The 27,758-nt window shown below is 36.8% G+C and overlaps 2 protein-coding genes across 2 annotated transcripts; both read right to left on the reverse strand.

Annotated features, from left to right (window-relative positions):
* Positions 1 to 216: 216 nt before the first annotated feature.
* Positions 217 to 1,604, reverse strand: LOC135589055 (protein CURLY FLAG LEAF 1-like). The gene is made up of 3 exons (XM_065081366.1): positions 1,482 to 1,604; positions 1,098 to 1,361; positions 217 to 903 (listed from the first exon to the last, which is right to left on the reverse strand). The coding sequence occupies exons 2-3, from the start codon at positions 1,302 to 1,304 to the stop codon at positions 499 to 501; spliced, it is 612 nt and encodes a 203-aa protein (XP_064937438.1). The 5' UTR covers positions 1,305 to 1,361; positions 1,482 to 1,604; the 3' UTR covers positions 217 to 498.
* Positions 1,605 to 11,249: 9,645 nt separating this feature from the next.
* LOC135587706 (transcription initiation factor IIF subunit alpha-like) lies at positions 11,250 to 27,448 on the reverse strand. The gene is made up of 9 exons (XM_065079399.1): positions 27,215 to 27,448; positions 24,554 to 24,709; positions 21,104 to 21,255; positions 20,475 to 20,842; positions 15,710 to 15,825; positions 13,946 to 14,071; positions 12,453 to 12,671; positions 12,121 to 12,324; positions 11,250 to 11,693 (listed from the first exon to the last, which is right to left on the reverse strand). Exons 1-9 carry the CDS (start codon positions 27,383 to 27,385, stop codon positions 11,604 to 11,606), a joined length of 1,602 nt encoding a protein of 533 aa, XP_064935471.1. The 5' UTR covers positions 27,386 to 27,448; the 3' UTR covers positions 11,250 to 11,603.
* Positions 27,449 to 27,758: the final 310 nt, after the last annotated feature.

The raw sequence follows: 27,758 nt of genomic DNA on the forward strand, positions 1-27,758 counted from the left end.
GACGCCTATATCTTGAGATTTAATTCCGGTAATGAACTTATGGATCCATAAGCATCGTCCGGTTTCTTTCAGGTATTCATTAGTCATGTTAAACCACTTTGACGTCATGCAATAAGAGATCTGTAACCCCTCGATCACAAGATCATCTCGTCTGATACGATCACTTCTGAATCCAAAGAGTTGCCGCTCACTTTTCAATCCAAATCCACCACTAAATGGATCAAAGCAGCTGTCTGATTGGAGAAGAAATACTAGTGGTTGCTACATCGATAGACATTTACTGCATAACCTACTCTTCTCGTCACAGAAGATCAAACATACTTTAGCCTACGACCATCTACTACTACATACATATAACAAGGGAGATAGATACACCTGTATTATCTACATCGGCAAGACGAATTCCTCATCTTCCTTGATCTTAAGGTGTCATAGTAAATGTAAGTAAGAAAAGCATGGCTAAACTTTGGGTCATGGCCTCCGTCCATCGGCTGAGCACTAATCCTTACAACATAGAAGCTTAAGTGCTGGTTTAATCAACGCTGACCAGCTGCGGTCCGGCGGGTGCACAAACTTGCAGTTGGGACATGACAAGGCGGCCTTGGTCATCATCACCAGCATGTGGCAACGCATGCAGACGGAGGCCACCATCTCTCCGGGATCGGCCTCGTCCGACGTCCGCAACATGCAGGAGTTGCGAGCCTTGCCATGCTTCATTTGCTCGGCTTCTGCTTCATGGAGGTGGCTTCTGGGCGACATGAGGTTGAGATCCAGGTCGAGGCTCAGTCGAGAGCTCGGTGGCGGTGGCGGTGGCGGTGGCGGTGGCGGCTCCGAGCTCAACTTGCTTGGGTGCCTGGAGGTCCTCCGGTGCGTCCTGGTGTTGTAGAAGTGTATCTGTCCAGACTGCAATATTGAAATTTTCACATCAATTATATCCTAATCGTTTGCTATTCTCTCTCTAGCAAGCATCAAACATGCATGCTTAACTCTATTTAAAACATAAATTTACACAACAATCTTTTTCGTTTTCATGTAATAGAATATGATGTTGTCGTAAATGAGTAATGATACGTCACAAATTCTCCACAGGTGTTTACCTTGATATCGAGGCATCGTTGCCAATCCAAAGGCAAGGGAGCATCAAGATTAAGCTCAATCTCCTCTTCTTTCTCCTCGGCTTTCACCAGCTTCGTTTCCTCCGCGAACAAAGCTTCTGCATGATCTTCTCCATCTCCACGCTTCCTTTTCTTAGTAAGGAAAACGAGATCGGCGCACGGAGAAAGGGCTGCTTGCACGGACACCATGGAGACTGCACCAAAGGAGCACTTGAGCTCTCAAACTATCACACCCTTCTACAATCTCTGCACAAAGCAGCGTAAGATTTGAGCTGCTTATAAAGGCTCATTTTTAAGTGCAGAGAACCGTAAAAGAGGATCTAATGGAGCATGCCATTAAAGAATTTTGGAAAGGACCCCCCTCACCTCTCTCCATGACACACCACCAACATACACCAATGACTATTGACATGGCAATTAGTCCATGTTTAGTGATCACCATGCATCAACATTTTGTTTGAACATTCTCTTTCGCATGCAACTAATGCCATGGCATGGTTGGTGTGTGCGTGCTGTGGAGGATATAAATGAGTCAGATAGAAGAGATGAGGGAGCAAGCAGTTGAGGGGGGGGGGGAGTGAATGCCATGCCTCTTTCATTAACTCCATCTTTCTCGTTTGGGTCACACAGTGAACTCAAATTTAAAGCACCCCAACACCCAAAACAATCACATCTTCTGAAGTAAATGGACACCATCCCTCCCTCCCTATTCTCCCCTTTTTAATAATCCCTCCTCCAATTCTTGCCCAGATTTACTCCCACTGTTTTCAAGTAAAATTAATGGCTCCTCCACTGATCGTCCCAGTGCTTTTTTCCCCCTTTTTTTTTCAAATTTTTATTTCTGTCCCTTTTGTCTTCTTCGTTTACTTCAGTTCTTCTATCTTCAGTATGTTGGACAAGCATTATTCTGCAAGCACCGTTAGATAGCACTTTTTTCTTTCTGGAACAAAAAATATGGTATCCAACAAATCATCCTAAAATACTAAAGGGTGATTTGCCCGTATTGTGATCGGCAGATGACGAGGAAATTGGGTGCCACTGTATATTTCATTCACCGCTCGTCAGTTTCCAGCTCAAAATTGGGTGCTTATGTTGTCATCCTCAGAGCCCTGGAAACACTTGTATCATTTTGTCAAGATGAGCATAATAGATCAGCAGATGGATTACTAGGAATGTAGTTAGCAGTTGGCTTGATGAGGATCATCAGAAACAGTAGATGCATGAGCAAGATGTGATCATCAATTTGCAGCAGAGATCAGACAAAGATCTGTCTATAATTGATTCCTGAAGTAAGATCATAATTATGATCCTATGAACCAAGAATTTACGACTGGAAGAATGTTCTGTCTATAAAAATGTAGACCGTAGGCTGAGGAAATGTCAGATTATTAAGAAAATGATGGATATCATTAGAATTTAGCTAATAATTGGGAACTGAGTGATCATTTATATATTTATATACATATTTACCGTTTAAGAGGAAACCATGTGACGTGTGCTTCAAATTTCTGATTACAAGTCGATCTAATCAATCTTAAGTCAACATCTTAAGCAAACATCAACCAATCTACAATAGTGAGTGATACTGCAAACTCAGATGTAGCTTATTACTTCTCCCTGTTAACCTGATAAGATATCCACTGAGGACAATGGAACCTGAATCATCTGCAGCGGAAGAAATCCAACTTTGGAACACAGCTAAGCTGCTTTCACTTTATGACATCTGCATTTTATTGCATGAATTGGCTACTCATAACTCCCTTGAATCACATTAGTGCAATCACAATCTGGAGGCAACAGCTGTCGGTTCTTCATTTGCGAAAATCGAATATTTTTTTTCTTCTCATAGCCCAATATTTTAAAATTAAGTTACTAAACTAGATATGTTAAGGACTCCATAATATCGATCCTAAGTCTCAATGAAGAGCTACGTTACGTCACACCATTGACGATAAGTATAAAACTATGTTGGTACGAGAAAAGATAGAGGGGAACTAAAGATTTTATAAGAAAAGATAGAAAAGGAGACTAAAAATTTTATAAGAGAGTATAAATAAAGATTCAAATATTATTAACTTATTTAAGGATATGATTTGTGATCTAGCTCACAATGTACAAAAATTCCTTAGACTTGAAGAAAGAGTAGTTTTGGGAATATACAACTGTTAAGCTAGGAGTGGTGTGTTTAATCCTCAGAAGGTGTAGAGGTTCTCAACATTAAAGGCTGGAAGAAGAAGGTCATACTTCATGGTTGGAGTTCACCTGCCACAATTAAGTCCCCCATGAATTGCCTTCAATGCTGGTTTTAGAAAAGGTGGCCATTCTTGCTGTGAAAGAGTCATCACTCCACGACCTATCTCTGTCGAATGCCAAAACCTACCTCTTGTGCTACTTGTGCACACTCCTTTAAGATTCAGCCATCGCACAACATCAGAGAATTAATGTTGCAAGCAACAAGCAACTCATTCTGACAAATGAATGGTTCATCCACGATGCCCTCGATAGAATATTCGTCATCTATATCGTTTAGGAAGAGGTCAATTAGCAGTAAAGTACGTCAAGGATCCTTATAACTCATATGGTTCCAATCTCATTGATGTTTGGGCAAACATACCGAACTCTAAGAATGTGAGGTAACATATTTTTAGCAGTAGCATGTTGCAAGTTAGGTGAAAAAGAATGCTATCTTGACAAGCAGTCTAAAGTCGCTTTGTGTGTTTTAAGGTGACGGGTACTGTTGCCTAACTAATCTGGTTGGACTCAGCCTGCACTAGTCGACAGTAATAGCACTCAATTTTCTTCAACATCATGGTAAGAGAACATCCATAGCCAACCGCAAATGATTGAAAAGTAAGGACATGCCATTGTTGGTGTTAAAAGATCCCATAGGATTTCCTCAAAAGACTCAAGAAGCAGATAAAATGATGAGGGCGAGACGAGACAGACCATCAAGGTATTCAAGTCACACCATACATATATGACATTATCATCCTGGAGGTCAATGCTTGCATTTGTAGAGCACCACGATGACTGCTGGCTATGGGCAGCAAAGTAGCGCAAGATCATTTCACCATGGCCAGCGCCAACCATCGGGAGAACTGTAATTCTTATCATCAGAAATATAGTTTGCTCACCGGACATGCCTTCATGTAATTTGAGCCACACACGATCAAGAGAGTTGTTCACCATGCTAACAATTTAGATCAAATACAAATAAATACAAGTTCGTTCGGAACACAGATTATCTAAGCAGGACATCATCATATCAGGATAACATCAGAACACAGCATGCAGTCAAAGTGCATTAAGAGAGGGAGATCCCTCAGCTGGTCCAAATGCTGTCAAGAAGCTACCATAAACGACTGTGCCAGAAAAGATACGTCAAACTAGTGTCATACCGCTTTCACCACCGGGAGGTTTGCAGGCACCACAGCTTGAATGGGATGCTTCCTGTCATTGAAAATCATTATCACTCATTTATTTAAGCTTTGTCGTGCTTCTTGTTGTTTCTATAAATCCTGGTGGTGCAACATCTTTGAAGACATCATTGCCTGTGAGTTCTGATATCTTCAGAGCATGGATTTAATCACAAGTCTCGACCACAGTTTCTTCACAAAACAAGAAATTGCTTAGACCGGCAGTAGGCTGCAATGGTAACAACAGTTCAGAAATTGAAACTTGCAAGGAGCCAGTATATATGTGTATTTGCTATAGAAAGAAGAAAGTCCGAAGGAAGCCCCAGAATAATGAAAAACCTAGAAACCTCAAGGTAAGGAAAAAAGAAGTCGAGACGCCAAAATTTTAGCATCAACTGACTGACTTTAAAGATATCTACAGTTGGTAACCATCTTGGAGTGTTCCTCCAAGGACCTTGTGATTTATCTCCATATTTCATGCTTGCCAATGGACGGACTAAGAGGAACTTCTTGAGGAATGGCAATGCCAACTAAGTTCCCGGGATTCTGGATCAGATAACTGTTTCTTCGATCTAGGTTACATACTCAGTACAGTCCCACTTAATTCTTGCTGCTTGGCCACCCAGACCGGTGACATTGATTTCTCAGGGAAAACCATTCCATTGCCTTTAAATGAGATATGGCTAGTTGCACTACATCATGGCTGACTTGTACTCTAAAGATGATTTCTTTTTATTAAACAAAAGATTCATATATCAGCAATCAATCAAATGCAAAGTCTGGAGTAACCAATCACAAATCTTGTTTTAACTTAAGAGATTGATACAAAAAAATCTTTCAAGCAAGACTATAGATCATCCTAGTGCGCGTAACTATAGCGTTTGACACTTCATTTGCAGTTCCAAAAAAATCGATTTGACATCATGCAAAGTAATGAAGCACAGCAGTGATAAATTTCCAAATGTTACAAGTATAATTAAGCTCAGAAAGAGAGAAAAAAAGAACAATTACAAGAATATCTAACTTCTGGAACAGGATGACTTGTGGATCTGCTTTTCTAGTTTTCTTCAAACAGGACTCAGATGTCTTAACTTTTGTGGAATACCAGAACTCCATGCTTAATAGGGAATAATATCTGATTCGTGAATCTGTCCAATTGCTAGGAGTCGAGAAAGAATTCTCTGATTCTAGTTGATCACCAATGTTGTGAACTACAAAGATGCCACTTTCCAATCATTTCTTTTAACTTGGGACCTGTACAAGTCTTTGGAAGCAAGAAACCATATAATCAAAATGTGTCATTCTTGTACTTGCAGATAATGAAATGGATAATGCAAATTAAATTTTAATGTGTTATTCATGTTTGACTCTACTTAGATCATAACAAGGCATGTAACAATTTGTTATAAGTTTGTTTAAAATGAAACACTCATTTGTTGATGACATGGAACACAACTTTTTCAGGCATCAAAGACAAAAATTCATTTATAAGTATCAAACTGCCAAAATATCTTCCTTATCAGATGCAAAGAAAAAGGATTCAAACATCATTACTATCGAAAGATATAATAGGGACAAACCACAGTGGATATGTATGACTAATTGCAGACCAATTTAACTGGAGTCACAGAAAAAGGGGAGAAGCGATAGATATCCAAAAGTCAAAAGAACACAAGAAAAAGGCTTTCCTGGGCTATGCCCTCAGAGAATATTTGACAGCAAATAATTTGGAAGTGGTTAACTCCTAGAACCACAATCTTGACATAAATGATTGTGGCAGCTAACACCCAATTCAACCTAACAGCAAGTAATTGTCACTCAGTGATCTTAACCAAACAAAATTTATTCTAGCTTGAATGTTGTTGGTTCCTGAAACCATCTCTGACATGCACAACTGGGACTCACCTTAAGACTAATAGACAACACCCAGTTTCATCTAATTAAAAAAAAAAAAGCGCAACCTTTGGTTAGTATAAACTCTTCAAAGAAAGAAAATTACATAATGAAATTATGACTATAGATAAAGGCCTTAAAAATATCACGGATAAGCAACTAAGGATGGTATTAAAATCCAGTTTGGCATAAGTTCTATCGACTTTCTTTTGTCGTCAATGAAGTAAAAAGTGCAAGAAAATTATGCACCTTAACAAGTTGGAAGTTTTTTTGGTGGAAAAGACAAATTTGCATTTTTGATAAAACAAACACAACAAAATCAGAGTAAATCCACATGATACACGGTTCTAAATATATGGGGCGTAAAGCATGATGGATAAATCACTGTTAGCTGGTTCGAAGGAGATCTCAGAATGAACTCTCGTAATAGGTTGACTCATGTTTGGTACCAATCTTTTAATTCCTTAAATACGTAAGGCCTATTAAAATTCTGAAATCAAATCTGTGAAGCACATGGTGAACCACTTGTGCACTTCAACCGACGAATTTACAGTAAATTCATGCCAGTCCGTTAAAAACATATTTTTCACTGACCATACATTTGTGGCTGGCTTTTCAAACTAAGAAATCATTGCCTACGATATGCATCCGACGCTCAAATGCAACATTATATCTGAAATGGTGAGACAGACAGATTTATGTAGCCATGAGTTGGTACTTAATCAGCAGGAAGAAAATAATTGTAAAATGCAAATACAGCAAATAATGCTTATTTCCCAAAGACTTGGATGAAAGCCGCAACAAACTCGGGCACTACAGGACCTACCTCCGAAACCTAATGTTGCATTACCACGCCGTCCTCCTCAGCGCTCATCAGGCCGCCGAAAACCAACTTATGGATCCCATCCGACGGCTACAATTGTCACGACCAAAGGAGAAGAACAACGACGTCGGGTACTGGGAGAACGGCGAGAACCGGCGAAAAGGACCAGAGGCGTTGGCGGGCGGGCGCAACAGATCCGACCTGGTGGGGCCGGGCGGTCGACGCGTGAGGCTTCTTCAACGGTGCGATCCTCCCCATCCCCATCCCCTCTCTCCTCTTCTCTTCCTCTTGCCTCCTGGGTATCGAAAGAAGATGATGTTGCGTTGCATTGCATCGCTTTGCTTTGCTTTGCTTTGAGAGCTGCATCTCTCGCTTCTCGTTCCCTGTTGCGTTGAGATTTGTGTTCTTGATAAGATGCCCTCGACGAGTTAACACACATGGGAGTGGATTTGGGATAAAAGCCAATTCTAAATTTTCTATTTAGAAATATATTTAAAGTCCTCTAAATATAATTCGTGCTAATCATTTTAATATTTCTGTACATCTTCAATGCAACACACAAACTTTACTCGACATTACATAATCTAAAACTTAGGATTTAGATGGCATTGATCTCTTGCGTCTGTCAGCGAATGTTATTATCTAACATAATAACATTGTGTTTCGGAAATTAAAAAGTTTAATGTGTGTATAATTAATTTTAGTACATTACATTTGTAATATATATATATATATATATATATATATATATATATATTATTATTTTTTTTGTTTCAGGCAAGGGAAGAAATTATCGATAAAAATATTAATTAAACTTTTATTTTACTGAAGATAATAAAAATTATGAAAGATCATGATTTAACTAATAAATCACATCATCTCTAGTTGGAAAGAAAATCAACTACAACAAGATCGAGCTTTACAGTTTATTATTATTATTATTATTATTATTATTATTATTATTATTATTATTATTATTATTATTATTATTATTATTATTATTATTATTATTATTATTATTATTATTATTATTATTATTATTATTATTATTATTATTATTATTATTATTATTATTACAATTCATTGCTGGGTTTCCAACGGAGGTTGAAAGTGTTCCTTCCTTTAATAATACCAAGAGGAGGCCACGAAGAAGACTGATGATCTCCCTTCAAATGGTGTTTGCGTTAGACCCTTTTTGTCGGTGAAATCCCGGAATAATCCTTCATCGAGTGCTAATGCTATCTCAAATAAAATGATGGTAAATGATATGGCATGATTCAAATACGAAGAGATGTTATCATCGATTGAGGGGAGGGACTATTCGAGGTTCTAGAAATTAGGTAAAGAGTGAATAACTCGATTTAAATGGTAATCGAATCATAATCGAATTGGAATCAAACCAATTTGACATTTAATGGGTTCCAAAGGATCTACATAGATTGATTACGGTTCCTGATTTTTGGGGACCCAAACTAGTGATTCTTAAACCGATAGTTTCAGAATCAGAATTGACGATCTCTCTCTCTCTCTCTTCTCTCTCTCTCTCTCTCTCTCTCTCTCTCTCTCTCTCTCTCTCTCTCTATATATATATATATATATATATAAAAGAAAGAATGCTCCCTCCTTCCCTTTATTCTAGTGACCATGTTTCAAAGCAAAATGATTTCTTATTTGAAATAATTTAATTTCATTGAATTTCTCGAATTGTCCCTCGGCATCGACTTTAATTACACTCTCGATTCCGCTAAACAAAAGGAAGAAAACAAGTTTGTTATTATCTCTCTCTTTTATCTCTATCTATCTAATTCAACAACTCTTTACAATTTGGGTTTAGAATTTTGACTAATTCTTTTTTGTTATTTGGTTACTCGAGAATCGTTTTCAAATCATTATCCTTTACCTTTTAAAATCCATAAATAGAAAACACAAGTTTAAATTTCATAATATTTGGGTTAATTATGACGATCCATATAATAATACTATTAAAGCCAACTATCTCTTTCTTTTAGTTCTAACAATGCCATATATGGTTTTAATGATTATGTGATATCATTTCCAGATGGAATCATAACTCTATAGATAATCCGCAAACCACCTATATTAAGTTTTTAGGATAAATAAAAAAATATGAAGAATATTGACTACACTAGGGATTTAAGTGAGGATGAAGAGGTTCAACTCACCTATCTCAATAATCAATGTCAATCGATATTAAGCTATCATTAGAAGGATCAAGTCAAAAGAATGGACTCTGACAAAAGTTAACTAAATCATATCATAACAACATGATTACCATATATGTAAAAAGTTTTTTTCTAGCAAATTCAATTCGACAATGAGTGGATCATAACCTAATCATCATTTGCAAATAGATTTATTGAGTAGGTGGAGAAATATATTTCATCCCCCGATTTATTTGTTGTATTAACGGAACTCACTCTTATTTTAGAGGGTATAAAAGATATTAAGGGTTTTGTATCCTTTTTATAATGGTCGGTAAAGGTTATTTTTTAATCTTCATAAAGAAAGAAAGAAATAGGTAAAATGTTATAAACTATTGTCGCACTTACTATAAGCCAAACTAATAATCGGGTAGGTTCAATCCTTTCATTTCACTTATAAGAAAACTAAAGATTTAGGAATTCTTATAACATTTTACTTTTGTTTTAGAGTAAATAATAAATCTTATACGATGGTGTTAGATATCTTTAAAGATTATGAAATTCTCGTAGACCAATGAATCGATGTGAGTAAATCAAAATTCATTTTCCCTCGTAGGGTTGATAGAAGCACTATGAACCTAATTTCCTCCACCTTGAACAAGCTTTTGTTTCATGTATTTAAGCACTATGATCGTGCTTGGAAGGTTAAGACTTTTGATAACATCTCTAAATAAATTAATAATAAATTAGGTAATTAGAGGGGGCTCCAATCTTTCGCAAGCTAGTAAAGGTACCCTTCCAAATTAGTTTGATTCTTAATGCTATCTCAGTATTATAATCTTAACGTCACTGGGATGCTTAGCAAATCCCACGTTATGGCGTTGTTACTAAATCTACGGTCTAAGCATATACCCGTGAATTGAGAAATTTCCAGATTGATCTTCAAGTCAGAAGAATATTTATATAATTTAATAGGGTCTCGAGCTTATGGACTAATGTGATGATCGCTAGATTTGGTTAGTGCTCTCCCTGGATGAGATATCTTAGTTTAAAATAGCTGGTGCTAGAAATTATCTACTGGGGGTTAATGGTTACTTTGGGATTTGAGTAAACTATTTAACCATTGTGTGAAGTCTCTGGTGTGCTTTACACTGGGCAATAGAGTAGTAGTAGAGTTCTTTACTTGAACAATGCTTTCATACTCGTATATGCATGCAGGGTAATTTCCTCAAATTGATATGGGACAGATGATCTAAAAGGGAAACATCAGCTAAAAAAATAGCTAGCTTATAGGCACGTCAAAGCTAAAATAGCTAGCTAGGGAGGTGTTTTCTAGTTGGAGCTATGGAAACTACCTACCATCCTCCCTAAAACATTTGTACTTGGCTAGAAACTCCATGCAAGACTGTCTACTTACTATGAAGTTATCGTGTGTGTAATGAAGGCGGGCGGGGATAACCATAATTACATTCTATTCTAGTCCCGTTAAATTGGAAATCAATCTTTTGAGCGTCCATTGTCTTCGGCTGATACGAAAGGGTTCCGAATGAAGAAATACTTTGGACGAACGCCAAGAGGACAGGGTAACAGTGTTGTTTGTGAACAATAATTATGTTGAGTGGCATCAGGTTTCAGTCAATGGTGTAAAAAACCCGAACCCGGATGACAATCTCAATTTTCAGTCCCCATGGATTGGATTGGATTTTATTATTATTATTTTTTGAATCAGAAATGCCGATGGGAAATGTGTGAGCAAAGTTGCTCCTATATCAAGAACTACAAAAGTATTCGTGGTGTAGACATTTCCAGAGATACATCTGTTGATGATTGTGCTCAAAACGAAGGAAACCTAGTCGATCGATCAGATTAGTAGTCACAAATGGCTACAAATTCACAGCAGAAACCTAGTCGATCGATCAAATTAGTATAAATCAATTTGCAACATGTCCTACCGAGTGCACAAATAATCGAGAAAATTTAACCTTTTTCAACCCCCATGGCAACACGTCATGTCACGATCTGCAGTGCTTGGGGCAACAGAGCATATACTGACTCCAAACTATGAGCACAATCGGGAAAAATGTTGAATCAACCTTTGCTTCTGTATTACCCACCAAAGTTCCAACTGCACAAGTCGAACACAAAGCTATCATGACCTCAATGCCGAGGATGACTAAAACTACATGGCGTCCAACTATTTCTCTCTCAGAACGATGTAGTTATGACCATTAGCCTTCTGTATCTTAGATATTCTTCTGAGAATGTCCGCAAAAGCCTTCTTATCCTGCAAAAGTTCGTTTAAATAAGGAGAAAAAAAAAAACATCATTAATTGCCACTTTGTTAGTACATTGGTGTAAGAAACATTTTCTTTTATTTTTGAAGGAAACAGTTTCATACCATTCTTATTGCATCATGGATGAAATAAAAGAAGCTGAGTATATTTCTATGGAGGTAATGCAGGGCATATGTTCTAAATAGTTGTTGTGCGTTCACATAAGGGTGACATGCATGTATCAAACAAGTAACCAGCAAACTCACTTCTGGAATGCAAAATTATAGGGACAACTGAAACTGATGCAAATATTAGTCATTTCCTTGCATTAAAAAATTCCAGTGCTTAGTTTAGGGGCTAGAAAACAGTACACCAGAAACTTTGCAGCATTACCAATCTCAAAGAAAACGAGAAACAATGAAAGTTAAAACAACAAACCTCTTGGGATTTTAGTCTGGCTTTGAATTTTGCAACCAAGTCCTGTGTTGTCAGAGGAGTGGCAGAAAGGAGAACTGTTCGAATCTCATCCTCTGTCACTGGAGCTGTAGAAGACATTGATCCAAGTTTGGAAGTTGTAGCATGTAATGATTTTGGAGGCACATTACGTTTAGATGAAGTGGGAGGCTCAGCCTTAGCATTTGACTGAACCAGAGAAGAAAATGATTTAGTAGAAATGCATAATCAAACAGCATGATTGTTGTAGTATGCCACTGACAACAACAAGAATCACAAAACAATGAATACTGAGAACCATAAAATGAAATACATACATTGTCTGCCTTCACCTTCTTAGCAGGTAAACCATTATTAATCTTTGCATCATCACTCCCAGCTTTTCTCTTTGATTTAGATGATTTTGATGTAACAGGACTGGAACGGGCAGATGTTGAGGGAGGTGATGCTTTTGAAGTTGTATTTTCTGTTGGTTCATCTTTGGGGGCGTCTTTTTGTTTTGGAGCCAGCACAGGAGACATGCCAATTTCATCATCCTAGATGGAAGACAGTATTACAATTTAATCACATTGAAAAATAAAATGGAACAATTTAATGACATGTGGAATACCTTGAAATTGGTAGTACTCAATAAATCCTGGCAATAATGAACAGAAAGATGATATGATAGACAACAAGTACATATAATTATATAGTGCAAATTTTCATATTCCATATTGTTAAAAACTAAGTTGCAACAGTACAGCATAATATCCGTTTTAACTTGGTGCCAAAAAATGATTATTACAATTCAAGAAACAGTGTGTTTTGCTAAGTGAAGCAGCTCAAGGTTTATGATGTGAAATCTCTAAAACACAGAAAGCCGAAAAACTCAATCCTCTTCAATCAAGCAATTAGAGCACATGCAAAAATACTCAAGGGTTATATATATAACCCAAGCCGAGAAACTCAATCCTGTTGAAAACTAAGCTGCAATAGTATCACATAATATCTGTTTTAACTTGGTGCCCAAAATTGATTATTACAATTCAAGAAACAGTGTGTTTTGCTATGTGAAGCAGCTTAAGGTTTATGATGTGAAATCTCTAAAACACAGAAAGCCGAAAAACTCAATCTTGTTAAAAACTAAGCTGCAACAGTATAGCATAATATCTGTTTTAACTTAGTGCCCGAAGATGATTATTACAATTCAAGAAACAGTGTGTTTTTCTAAGTAAAGCAGCTCAAATTTTATGATGTGAAATCTCTAAAACACGGAAAGCCGAAAAACTCAATCCTCTTCAATCAAGCAATTAGAACACAAGCAAAATGCTCAAGGGTTACACACACATGTCAACACCCATCTCAAGTGTCTCGAGATTTTACCAATTCATATGCGAAATTACCTCAAGAAGAACAGTGCATGTATAACAAAAAACTATAGCAGACAACTCAATAACTTGCAGGGAAAACATGCACCTAACTGACTATATAACAGCATCATGAAAATGAATATACCAACATACATAGTAATAAATAATTAATGCTTACTCATACAAACCAAAGAAATTGTAAAAAACATTAATTGCATTTGCGTACCTATTGCATGTCCAAAATGTCTAGTAATCACTGATTGATAAAATTTATACCCAAAGAAAAGAAGGATGCTTTTTGAAAATGAATAAAATGCAAAATTAAAAATCAAACCCTACATTTAATTGTTTTAGGATGCAGATCCAGTTTTAACTGAGCCTCATGTTCCAAAATACATGCAGAATAAATGAGAAAGATTAAACAAACTCACAAATTGTGGAATGCCAACTGCACTTACATCATCGTCTTCATCATCTTCATCACCATCAGATTCATTTAATCCGGCAGCTCGTCCAAGCAGTTTTTTTAACTCCCTTCCAGATTTACTCAATCCACCATCTTCTTCATCTTCATCCTCATCATCCTAAGCACATTACAAGTAAACCAGAATAATTTTCCAAGAAAATTTCCTGAGAACCAAATTAAAGTATAGATACCACATGTATCAATTTTAATGAAAAAATTGTATAAAAGAATAGACACTTAGTTTTAATAAATTAATAGAAGTTATGAGAAACTGATTTTTAATAATCAATAATAGCTGCACAATTTCCTGCAATTAGGCTGGTCAAAACAATATAATGCAAGAACATGTTTGAAAAAACAGCCAATCATGCAATGTTGTCCACCAAATGTCGTTCAAAAATGTAACTGTATTTCAGAGACGAGCAGAACAATAACATCATGTAACCATGAAAGTCGACCATCAGCTTTAGATGTTAGATAACAGTGCAGGCATTTCTTATATAGATACAGTGAGAATGTATCTAGACTTTGGGAGTTAGCCATCTCCAACATATCATTATCAAGATGTCTATTGCGCCCACCATGCCAATAATATCATTTGCTTTCTCCAAGTCTCAAATTTATATATATAATGAGAGGAAGACGAAGGCACCTCTGTCGTTTGCTGACGGAGAAGAAGATACTGACCGCTCTGTTTTGTCAATTAGATTTTCCAAGGGGCAGGGGCTCGTGCATGTGCATGGATGGTGGAAGAAATGTTGATCCGGATAGATCGAACCAGAACCAAGGAACCTATTTCAATCACGTTCGACCAATACCAAGCCACGCCCAATTGAAAGCACCCAGCAGGACCAGTCACAGGACACTCAGGCCTTGCGCCGCCTTGCCTGAACGCCTACACTAGCGCCTGGTGCTTCACTAGTTTAAAGAGACCTATGGTACTCAATGTAACGAAAATAATAACCTGTCACTTGCTTGAGTCCAAATAGAACACTTGAAACAGATATATGATGGTCGTTTGGGGGCCTAGTCACACACGGTATGCAATACCGTACCATACCGGTGTTTTGAGATTGGCTCAGTATGGTACGGTACCGGCGTACTGAGCGGTACACCAGAGCATACCGAATGGTACACCAGGGCTTACCGAACGATTTTCTCTTACTGTAGCACTGTTACGGTGTAGCACTATAACACTGTAGCACTACTATAGTGTATTACTGTAGCACTGTATCATGGTCCGTCCGGTAGCGAGCAGTCCGCGTACCGGTATGCCGTCGGACCGGTACATACCGCCCGTAACGGGTGGTACCATTCGAAATTGCATACCATACAAAACATACAAAAATAGAAATCTAAGCTCAAGTAATGCAACTTGATAATTTCAGTGCTAAACAATTAACTCTTGACTCAACCAAATCATGCCTCATCATGGCTGCAACAAGATGTGAGGATAAATGGCGAATTTATGCTTGGTAGGCACCGAAGAGTTCCATATGCAAGGATAAAGGTTTCAAGTGCAGCATGTATGTATCCAATCCACAAAATCATCTTAATGGACAAATTTAAGTTGAGACGGAAAGAGCTTTAAGAATCAACAAACTCAGTCTCTCTTGCAAACAATGCTGTGTCAAGATCGAATGCACTATAAAATCTCATGAAAAAGAGCAAAATTATCATCTCATCCTACCGCAGTCAAATGAAGTAATCACCACATGCCCCAAAATTTCATGTTACAAAATTCTGCAAGTAATACCTGTTTAATTTCAGGTGGAGCAGGAATCTCAGGAGCTAAGTCTTCTCTTTCCTCTGGATCATTTCCAACAGCTTCATCATCGTCAGTAAAAGTCTCTTCATGCTCCCAGTCATCACCTAAAAGATGTAAAGGACATAAGATTCAGTGAACTAGCCAAAAGAAATCTGCATTGATAATTTAATAAGCACCAGAATAACTCAAAATAATTCAAAACAAAGGGTTAAAATATACAAAATGGACAAACACAGACATATTTAGAAACCAAATGTTATATACTCCAGTAACACATGCAGGGATCCAGGAGTAAACTCTGATGATAATCAAAGAATTCAACTGAGAATAAAGTGGAAAAACTATGACTAGCACGTGCAAATCATGCCATCCAAGAAAACCAAATATGAGTAGCTTATTAGTAGAAGCATCTGCATGCAATAGATGTTAAGTATGTATTGGAGTTTTAGTCTGAAAAAGGAGTTTCATGCCCAGTTGTTCTCCGTTGGTAATGGTTATTTTATATCAAGGTTTAAAAAACTGGCCAGACTGGTCTGTGCTGATTGGTAATTATCACTCTGACCAAAAAATGAGGTCCAAACTGGGAAACTGCACCTATTCCATTCCGGAACTACCCGGTACCAATACGAAACCAAGCTTAGCACCTGGTTTTAGTAGTTAAAACCAATGTTTGCAATTTCAGTCTGTACCAATGTACCAAGCCCTGCTCCGTAGGCTCGATACGCTAGGCGTATAGATGGTACACCCAAAATGAGCTGAAAAACCTTCAAAAATACATGAAAAATAAAAAAAAAGTTAAAATAGGGTTTTTAAATTAGAAATAAATATAAATTTAGTATAATTTTAGCAAAAAATAATGTAAATTAGAAAAGAATAATGCCACATCTTTTTCGGGCTTTGAGGAGTAGGTTTGTGGTATATTCCAGATCGTCCTTCTGTTAATATTGAATTATCTACAAAAAAATTATTTGAATTGTTAGATTAATTTTTATACATCTTAAACTTTGAAATTTAAATGAATTAAGTAATCAATCGATGGATATACTTGGTTCTATCACCAAAAAGAATAACGGGACTCCATGGGCAAGATGGATCAGGGTCCTCGATCCTATGCATTTGTCAATAATTCATTATAATATGTTTGTTGGATCTAATCCTAAAATTAATCCCATGACATAGTGTACTGATACACATATGTCATTGGCACATCAATATGGTGATGGTCATAGGCTGATCGTCGTGAACCATATATGTCCGAGATAGCTCCTGAGACAATGACGAATGTGGCATATATTGGTGCAGAGCATAGTGAATGTCAGAACTTCTACTTTCACTACTGATCTGTTGCTTCATGTCGTAAAATCGATCATTGTATTGTTGCTCGAAGAAGTATGATCAACTACCATCGTACTGCTATTGGCGGTAAGATTCTCCATAATCGTAGAGAGATATAAGTGAAAAAGAGTATGAGAGAGTTTAAAAAAGAGCGTGAAATGAGTTGAAAGAAGGGAGAGGAAATAGTTTAAAAAAGCCTTTTCTGAGCTTCAAATTGTCAAATTGATCGTTTAAAATAGGGCAATCTTAGCCCTTGAACGGTAACGATCCAAATCCGACCGTTACCGACCCATACAGGTTGATAGCGATTGGATTTCGACCGTTACCACCCGATACAAACCCCGTATCGCTTGATACGGGATCAAGACACTGGTATCGCCCGGTAGAGGGCGGTCTACATACCATTATCCTCTCGACCGATATGTATCGCCTATATCGAGCAGTACGTATCGGTAATGCAAACTTTGGTTAAAACCAGGATTCATGGTAATAAGCTTATCACCTAATATCCCTTTCTTTTTAAAAAAAAAAATTTCGCAGCTGACTTATTTCTTTCTTTAACATCCCATGCCTCACTCTCTCCCTTCCCCACCCAACAAAAACCAAATCCACAGCGATGCCACTACCACCATCCCTCTACATGGTCGTAGATGGATTGCCACTTCCTTTTCTTTCTATGCAACTCATCGTGACAGCCTTGCCACTGTCAATTTGCACCATCCAGCATCATTAAATAAAAAAATAAAAAATGAATGGTATACCAAGATGTACTGAGGTCTATGGTATTGTGGTATCATATCAGTGCTTGGTCAAACCATTAAATTCCAGTCAATAAGTATGATCCAACTGGTATGTTAAGCCATGGTCTAATCAAACTCATCGTGAACTTAAACCTCATCTCTATGTGCACAAGATAATCAACAACTTGGCATGTGTTGGCCCATACAAGGGGCACACAAAGGTGCTCTGATAACGTTTGTAATGATTTAGAAGATCTAAAAACCAATAAATGCTCAAGGACACAAAAAAGAGTTGGCCTCATGGCCCAACGTAGAATTATGCAAAGGTTGAAGACAAATATAAAGGACTTGTACATGCAACTAAGCTTCATAAGTAATATGGCCATAAAATAGAAAACCAGCAATTGTTGACTTATAAGAAAACATCCTCAATATGCAAATAACAATACAACTGCCTATTCACAATGCTCTGAAAGCAAAAGAATAGAAACACCATAAATAACCATTACAAAGATGCAACACATGGTTGCATAAGATTCCTAACACCACATGGTCATCATATTATAAATTTTGAAAAAAAAAATAATATTCAATGACCTGCAACAAGGCACAAAAAACTAATCAGAATCCTTTCTACGACCAGAGCCATTGTTTTCAAAACATGGAAAAGAACAGCCAACAAAACCATCAAATGCACGATTTTGGATGAAGCACCACAACCACAAAGCAAACACAATCAAATACATACTTCAAGAAATGGAGCTCGTGTGCTGGTTTAGCTGGGACTCAGAAAAAACCCTATTCTAAAATTACAGTAATTCAAATCACAAACTGAAACATCGAACAAAACAAATGGCCTTACAGTAAGACAAGTAACACATTTTACATATAATAGCAAGCCATCAGCAAGTTCCCTTAATAGTTGGGATATTATGGCTTTCGGTTGCCATTGTTGATAAATAAACTCATTAGTAAGATATTGATGTCTTTCAGTGGATTCAAATAGGTAAATCAAATAATTCTCTGCAATAGTTTTTCAAATGTTGCTTCGACATGATTCAGATGATTCTAGAATAATAAAAAAATCCCAAATAGCTTTGCAATTATAGTAACAATGATAAAGAATGACATCAACGAGAAGGTCGCTTAAATTATGCCCTTTGGCTTAGAGATACTTTATTAATGAATTCACTATAATACTTGCATGTTCCATTTGCTTGCAAAAAAATCATGCTCTCCAGCTCAAAATGGTCAACAAAACAGATGCACATTAATCAAGCTGATCCTTTTGTCCCAAAATTGCATCTCCTAACATTCCTTGAAACCACATGTTCCATCACATTTGTCAATGACCTTAGAAATAAGAGCATTTCACTCAAGTCACTGACTTCAGCTCTCGTGTGCAAACTCAATACATCATGAATGTAGGCTTATCATGAATGGTCCAAACACATTATAATGATTTCAAGAGAGGATCTAAGAGGAACAAACATTGTATAACCCAATAAATTTAAATCATCTACAACAGTTAAGATGTCATTTGACACTGATCTTAGAAGTTTTAAAAGGCCAGTTACAGAGAAAATAGGATATTTAATTAGGTTTTGAGATGAGCTACATTAGAAATTTAGGAAAATATTTACCTAAAAAGCATCACAGACAAGAAACATAAGTTTTTAATGAAATGAAAGGACAAAATAACTGATAACACTTAAACCATATCGATGTTGTGAACAACAAGATCTATCATGAAGTATCACCTAGAGAAGCAGAGGGAAATAATCTGCATAATATATGCTTAAAGCAATACTAGAAACATATACTAAGTCCCTCATAATATAAAATTAGCTAACATCTTGTTCTGTTTGTAAAACAAAATATATCAAAATCCACATATATAGCAGTTTAGCATAACTTTGATAATTTAATTGTCCAATCATGACAAAATAGTCTCCATGAGTATTAAAAAGCCCTAAGAAGAAGTCACATCAGCATGCTGAACTACTGAGCATTCTAACAAAGCCCTAGCATGATGGTATCCATCCAAGAATTTAATATACTTCTTTAAGCAAAAGAAACTTTAGGCTTTATCCCAAGTAGCGAACTAAGATTGGATATAGACTGCATAACGAAAAATCCATGTTACTATCCATTCTAAATCAGCAGATACAAACTCACAACTGATCGATTACTGAATTAAGTAACAATAATTAATACAGACAATGACACTAATCATATCAGATACTATCTGAATCAAGTCTATGGCAGATATAGATGTGAATTTACATGAATTCAGATACATTATTAACATTTAGAATATATGTTTAAGGTATCAATCCCGTTGTATCAATCCTGATAACAGAATTTCAGTCACCAACTTCATCCAGGTATTATGTCTCGCATCAACTTGACAGAATGGTGACTTTTCTATAGTTACGTAAATGGCCACCAAACACCTTAAATTAGAGTGATTACCATAGCATATATAATCATGTTGGTGCAGGCATATTACTGTAAACCTCTAGGTAGAAAAAGAAACAAACACAGTAGAATTTGAGTAAACATAATCAAATCACTAGTTAGTCTTCCAAATCTCATAAATTTGCAAGAACTAAAGGAATTACATCTTCTAAAACCACAGGATCTAAAATGTCATTAATAATATTATTGTGACCCACCTTTTTCAATATCTTCATCATCTAGATCAAAATCACCTCCTTTTGCACCTTCTTCATCATCATCAATAGCCTTTTTGTTGAGTCCAAGCCTATTCTTTCTTGCCCCTTCTTCATCATCATCTTCTTCACCCTTGTCAGAATGATTTCCGTCATCATTGCTCTTCCCTTTCTTAAGACGGACACTTCCATCAGCCTCAGCTTTGGTTACATCCTCATTCTTAATTTCACCAAAAGCAGCAGGCCCATTAGTTGCTGCCTTCATCATCCACCTCTCGTATCCAGTTGCATTATGCCTCCTCTTGTTCATTTTCTCTTCAGCCTCTTCCAAAGTTAATTGTTTGTATTGAGCAATTTTGCTAAAATTGTACCTGTAAAGATAAAAGACTTCTCCATGTATGATCCAACAAACATGAGCTACGAAGCAACTTAGAATATGATATATGGTATAGGCATTAGGCAACTAAAATTGAAATAAGTTCACCTCATGTAGAGCTTGTTCCAGACCTACGGGAAATAAACCCATGAAAGAAGACAAACCAACACAAACCAAGAGAAGATAGAAAAACAGAAAAGAGAACTAAGATGCAACAAGGAAAAGATATGCATAACTCTATGTACCGAAGTTATACCAGGAACCAGCTGGAAATGCAAGGAACTCCTTCCCCTGCATCATTAGCAAATAATATGTCGCAGTTGTCGATTGTGAGCCCTCAATTTGACCATGATACTGATGCTGGCCTGTCTCATCTTCCAATATCCATGGCTTATTCTTATACTTCTCCTGCACCATTCCATTAAGTCCAGCCAAATTCATAAAACAAGGTATAGCAATCAACTAGGACAAGCAGCCATATTGGCCACATACCAACATTTAAACAAAAGCACATGCCAAGAAGCTAACATCTATATTTGGAGACTTCTAAATATTTCACCTAAGTCCTCAGAAATATAAAACATACAAGATCATCCAGCATATCCATTATAATAAAACCACAAACAGGTTTCCATTTTAGGACACTTCCTGAAAGGACAACATGGTAGCATCTGATCCAAATAATTCATAGAGCTAGTATATCATATAGGTGGAAAATTATATTAATACTTCTCCTGCACCATTCCATTAAGTCCAGCCAAATTCATAAAACAAGGTATAGCAATCAACTAGGACAAGCAGCCATATTGGCCACATACCAACATTTAAACAAAAGCACATGCCAAGAAGCTAACATCTATATTTGGAGACTTCTAAATATTTCACCTAAGTCCTCAGAAATATAAAACATACAAGATCATCCAGCATATCCATTATAATAAAACCACAAACAGGTTTCCATTTTAGGACACTTCCTGAAAGGACAACATGGTAGCATCTGATCCAAATAATTCATAGAGCTAGTATATCATATAGGTGGAAAATTATATTTATACTTCTCCTGCACCATTCCATTAAGTCCAGCCAAATTCATAAAACAAGGTATAGCAATCAACTAGGACAAGCAGCCATATTGGCCACATACCAACATTTAAACAAAAGCACATGCCAAGAAGCTAACATCTATATTTGGAGACTTCTAAATATTTCACCTAAGTCCTCAGAAATATAAAACATACAAGATCATCCAGCATATCCATTATAATAAAACCACAAACAGGTTTCCATTTTAGGACACTTCCTGAAAGGACAACATGGTAGCATCTGATCCAAATAATTCATAGAGCTAGTATATCATATAGGTGGAAAATTATATTTATACTTCTCCTGCACCATTCCATTAAGTCCAGCCAAATTCATAAAACAAGGTATAGCAATCAACTAGGACAAGCAGCCATATTGGCCACATACCAACATTTAAACAAAAGCACATGCCAAGAAGCTAACATCTATATTTGGAGACTTCTAAATATTTCACCTAAGTCCTCAGAAATATAAAACATACAAGATCATCCAGCATATCCATTATAATAAAACCACAAACAGGTTTCCATTTTAGGACACTTCCTGAAAGGACAACATGGTAGCATCTGATCCAAATAATTCATAGAGCTAGTATATCATATAGGTGGAAAATTATATTTATACTTCTCCTGCACCATTCCATTAAGTCCAGCCAAATTCATAAAACAAGGTATAGCAATCAACTAGGACAAGCAGCCATATTGGCCACATACCAACATTTAAACAAAAGCACATGCCAAGAAGCTAACATCTATATTTGGAGACTTATAAATATTTCACCTAAGTCCTCAGAAATATAAAACATACAAGATCATCCAGCATATCCATTATAATAAAACCACAAACAGGTTTCCATTTTAGGACACTTCCTGAAAGGACAACATGGTAGCATCTGATCCAAATAATTCATAGAGCTAGTATATCATATAGGTGGAAAATTATATTTGGACATTATCACACATGCCCAATGAGACTAAGATCTCACAGATGAAGACACACTTGGGACTTTAAAAATAATAGGTTTCTGTGAGATGCTTGTTACTTTGCTTTTGTTGCATTATGAGTCTAAGACAAACACCAATAAGCATCAATGTATCCATGTACGGACTGTATATTAGAAAGTGAATAAGAAAATGCCTATTAAAGGGATTAACTTCTTTTCATCCATCAAGTTCATGCTTTGCTCATTTTTTTATCATGTTTCTGTCTGAATCTCTCTATAATTTATCCTTTTTAGCAATGGTAAGACAATAGTAAGTTTGCTTCTCTATGACCTGGAGCCCGGCATCCGAGTCACGAAGACAACCTCTCTGTATGAGAGGTAAGGATACATACAATAATCCTTCCCAAACCCCGCATTATCGGGAGCCTCGTGCATGACTATGGCCTTTGAGAGAGCAAGCCTCGATACAATGGTAAGTTTGCTCCCATGTTCGAATCATGAAATCAGCCAGTGGGAGACTCGTACAATAACAACATCCTTTTCTTGGCAAGAAATCCTTCTCTGTTCATTGCTAGAACAAAGCATCTATTATTTTACTGGTTAAAATCAGTCAAACCAGCTTCTGACTGAATTGGAGGTAATAAGTCCATTAGATTTATAGGACCCATGAAATGCTATACAAGATTATAGCGAAGTGATAGCAAGATTATAGCAAAGTGACAGCAAACAAAAGCTTCTTACTTCCTTTACCCTTCTTTAGTCCCTTTCCTTTTTATCTCTTTACCACAGTTTCTGATGTCAAAAACCCATGACTATAACAGATACAAACTCAATTAGCAGCAATAGGAAAAGATATTTTGAAAAGAATCTTAATGACAATGAGCACGAAGCATCGAAGGAAATACTGCAGCAGTAAATTGGCATAATAATTGAAGTTGAACTACCAAATTGATTCGGTGAAGAATTACAACATACTGAAAGACTGGCAAAGTAGACAACAAGATCTGAGAACAAAGTACCATCACTAAATTTTATCAATTTATGAGATGGAAGACATTAAAAACCACTAAATTATGGCTGCAAGAACTTGCCTGAGTAGCACTAGTCCCAAGACACAAAATGGCAATTCCTGGCAACAATTACCATTTAAAAGAAAAAAACTAAATTATTTGACGAGACAAAAAATGCACTCAAGGAATTTTTTAATGCCCAACTAAAGGGTGGAGTCATGGAGCCCTAAGCTACCCCTATTTACCATTCTACTTAGGCTGTGAACTACCACCCCAAACGACAGAGGAGATAAAAAAATTAACCTTGGAAACTTTTGGAACCATTATGGTGGTTTTGCGATAAAGGGCATAGAATTTAAGGCTCCTAAACCTGATAATCCTAATGCTTGCTTTGACTTCTGAAGACAAACAAACCCTTGAACTAACCTATTGATTATCTTGTCCATAGCGTATTAGACTAAATCTAACTGACACTGAACATAAATTTAACTGACCCTTCTTAAACCCAACTGCATCATGTCCTTTTACTTGTAAGAATGACCTATAACCTTTTCAATCACAACAATATATTACAAAGTCGATCTTATATAAACTTGATCATGAAGCAAACAAATGAAATAAGAGGTCACTTCCCTCAAGATACATCAAGCACGGTGATGACAGCACATACCCGCAAATTGTCAGTGAGTTGGCGTCCTTGAAGACCTTCTTTGTGAAGAGACCATCTATTCTCTGAAATCTTCTTTGAAAATGGTGGCAAACCAGTTACAAATCTACCAATATAGAAAGCCTTATCCATGTTTGCACTTGCCCGTACATTATACTCCTAAATAAGAAAGAAGAAGCAAAGTCACAACTACATCAAGAAGAAGCAACCATCACTCAGTTCCAGTGAGAAAACCTCTGCCATTTTCAAACAGAAGCAGTCCAGAAACTGTCCCATGGACAATAAGTATTTGTGGACTAATAGAATCTCAAAAAGCAAAAAGTGCACCAGATAATATAGCTATTTCAAGATTTGAAAAAGCAACACAAATAATAAAGGCCATGAAAAAACATTAGCTATGCTAAAATAGTATATGACTACTGGAACATGCTTACTGCAGTAGCAAGTCATGCTGAGTCATTCTGAATTTCTAATGTAGTTGCTAGTTGCAAGTACAATCTTTAAGGAGCTCCTCTGGTTTTGAAATGTCAGCATTCAGTTAGTTGTAATAGCTGCTGAATAATGATTGTTTTAACAGTCACTGAACGATGAATTATAAGCTACATAGTTCTAAAATGACCATTTCCAAATACATCATTACCTAATAACTAAAGAGATAACTTTGTCAGCTAAATAAGGAACTCCGAGACAGTAAATATTCTGTTGCACACAGAATATAAGTACAACTAGAAAGTATCAGTCTTATGGTAATTAGTAGAGATAGCATGAGATGTACCAGAATATGGTAACTATTGGCTTAAAGATACTAAAGAATGACCATAAGATCATAAAAGGTATATACAAGAATAAGTGAAGCTAGAGACTAGTCACTAGCTCCACAAGATGAGATTAGAACTACAAAGTTCTAATCCAATCAATTATCAAATCCACCATCAATTAGTCAAAATTAGAGAACAACCAAGAAAGTATTTGAAAAATATCCAATATCCTAGTAACCCTTTCAATGAAAGGGGTAGGTATATGAAGTATACAACAAGCATCAGTGTCACACTAGTGTCACTAGTCCAGAGCTAAGCTTCAGCTAAACCTAGGAAATCTTAATGTCATAATGCCTTTAAAATCCTCCTAGTCATTATCCTACTGCAAGAATGGCGAGCGCATGCAAAAGGTTCAGTTAAGATATGCCAATTTCCAGACAAAATAGATGAAATAGAAGAGACCCAAGTGAATGGAAAGGAAGACAGTCTGAAGATATCAAATCTTTGATGATTCCATCATTCATGATAGAATTGTGAAAGCATCAATGTCCCTAAGGACATGATTTAAAAGATCGATGCTTTCTCCAACCTTTGGGAAAAATGTTTTGTCATGGAGAACATACTACAAGAAGCAACAGTTCAACTAGCTAAAGTGCACATCAAGATTTATTTATGACCAACTGGTTGAACTCACATTGAGGTTTATGGGCAACAACAGGAAAGCCAAATGCTGCAGATCTTCAGATTGGACAATGAAGTGGGTGATGTATAACATAAAAAAATTTACTTGTATAATTATATCTCCTTAATGGAGTTGCGTTTGACTATATTGCAAAATCAAGAGAAGCATGTTGTTTTGGACTTATAATGTAAGAGAACCAGACGTGCAGAACATGTTAACATTCTCCAATACAAAAAGTTGGACAATAAGATTTCTTAAACATGAAATTTGATGATGCCTTTGGCCATCTCTTTCACACTATTACTATAAAAGAAAGTAAGTGAAATTATCAGTAGCAACTCTGGATCGATTGTGTTGTTAAACCTGAACAACCAAATTTGTAGGCAGCTAAAACCCTTCCTCAAGACTGCAGTAAATCAGCAACAAATCAAGGGCAGAAAAAAACTTATCTGAAAGAGTCCAATCAATAGAGAAGCATCCTTTATCTGATTAATTAATTATCATCCCATCAAAATCTAAGTCCACCATGATCACACAGCGACAACTCAAATATCATAATCAAACAAAACACTCAAACCAAATTCAGGACAATGTTCGGGCACGGCAATAAAGCAATGCATTTCAATCAGAAGAACAAAGGGCTTTGGTTTCTACAAGGAAAAGTCTGTCTCCTTCCTCCATTCGACCAAACACCAAAACTCTACTTACATCCGAGTTAAGCAACGACAAAAACGTTCCTACATATTACCCTCTCCAAAACCATTACAAATTAAGAAGGAAAGAAGAAACACAGTCCTGGAATAAAAAACACTAATCTCATAACGAGAGTGGCAACCGATGCAAAGAAAACCCCTAATATAACATAAATCAAAGAGACATCTCGAGATATGAAAGCACCTTGCGGGACAATACGCAAGAGTGTGATAAAGACAAGGAGGCATAACCCTCTGTTGATCAGGAAAATGACAACCGTGGTTTCTACCATGTCCTCTTATTCAAACACCAAATCTTCGCTGAATTCGAACCAAACGACAACGCAAGATCCTGCTTCTTGCCAATTCATAAAGACATCGATGTCGTAAAAGAAAACAACCCGATAACTATCAACAACCCTAATCTTGAAACGACCGCGAAAACCGACACAATCCTAGAAAAGAAAGAAAAAGCCATCTAAAGTGCAAGGCACGCATCACGAACGCCAGGGTTTCCAATGCAAGCGCTCACCCGGATCAATTTGGTGATGAAAGCGCCGCAGAGGTGGCAGCGGCCACGATTAGCCGCCATGGTCTTGCCGCAGGAGAGGCAGAGCGTGGTATGCTTGCAATTGCTGCCGTAGAGGTCGGACGTCGACCCGCATCCATCGCAGCACGGCTTCAGCACCAAGTCGAAGCTCATGGCGGCTTGCGACACGGTGAGAATACGTCGGCGAGGAGAGGAGGGACGACGCTCGACGCTGTTTCGTTTGCAATGGCAACCGTACATAAAAATAGCGTTCATAATTGGGCCGGGTCAAGCACGGCCTCCACTGTTTTGGTTCGGCCGATGTTAAGCCAAATTGCAAATCGAAGTAAAAACATATCTGACATTTACCTAAAATAAAAACCTTCAATTACAAAATGATATTCCCATCTTTGACCTATATCAACGGACATCTCTTTTTAAAACTATGATCAAAATATCTTCTATAAAATAAAATAAAAAATTATATCTGTTGACTCATTTGACTCTAGGTTTTTCTAGATTGAATTGGTTTGATTGATATGAACCA

Source organism: Musa acuminata, chromosome BXJ1-8 (genome assembly GCF_036884655.1).
Source record: "Musa acuminata AAA Group cultivar baxijiao chromosome BXJ1-8, Cavendish_Baxijiao_AAA, whole genome shotgun sequence".
Lineage (NCBI taxonomy): Eukaryota > Viridiplantae > Streptophyta > Magnoliopsida > Zingiberales > Musaceae > Musa > Musa acuminata.

Bases quoted from the DNA above. Each gene is read 5' to 3' on its own strand.
- LOC135589055 (XM_065081366.1), bottom strand. From the start codon at position 1,304: ATGGTGTCCGTGCAAGCAGCCCTTTCTCCGTGCGCCGATCTCGTTTTC. The intron at 904-1,097 runs GTAAACACCTGT...TCAATATTGCAG, and splicing joins AACGATGCCTCGATATCAAG to TCTGGACAGATACACTTCTA.
- LOC135587706 (XM_065079399.1), bottom strand. From the start codon at position 27,385: ATGAGCTTCGACTTGGTGCTGAAGCCGTGCTGCGATGGATGCGGGTCG. The intron at 21,256-24,553 runs GTATGTGCTGTC...GGAATGGTGCAG, and splicing joins AACTCACTGACAATTTGCGG to GAGAAGTATAAGAATAAGCC. The intron at 14,072-15,709 runs GTATTACTTGCA...TAATGTGCTTAG, and splicing joins CTCCACCTGAAATTAAACAG to GATGATGAGGATGAAGATGA.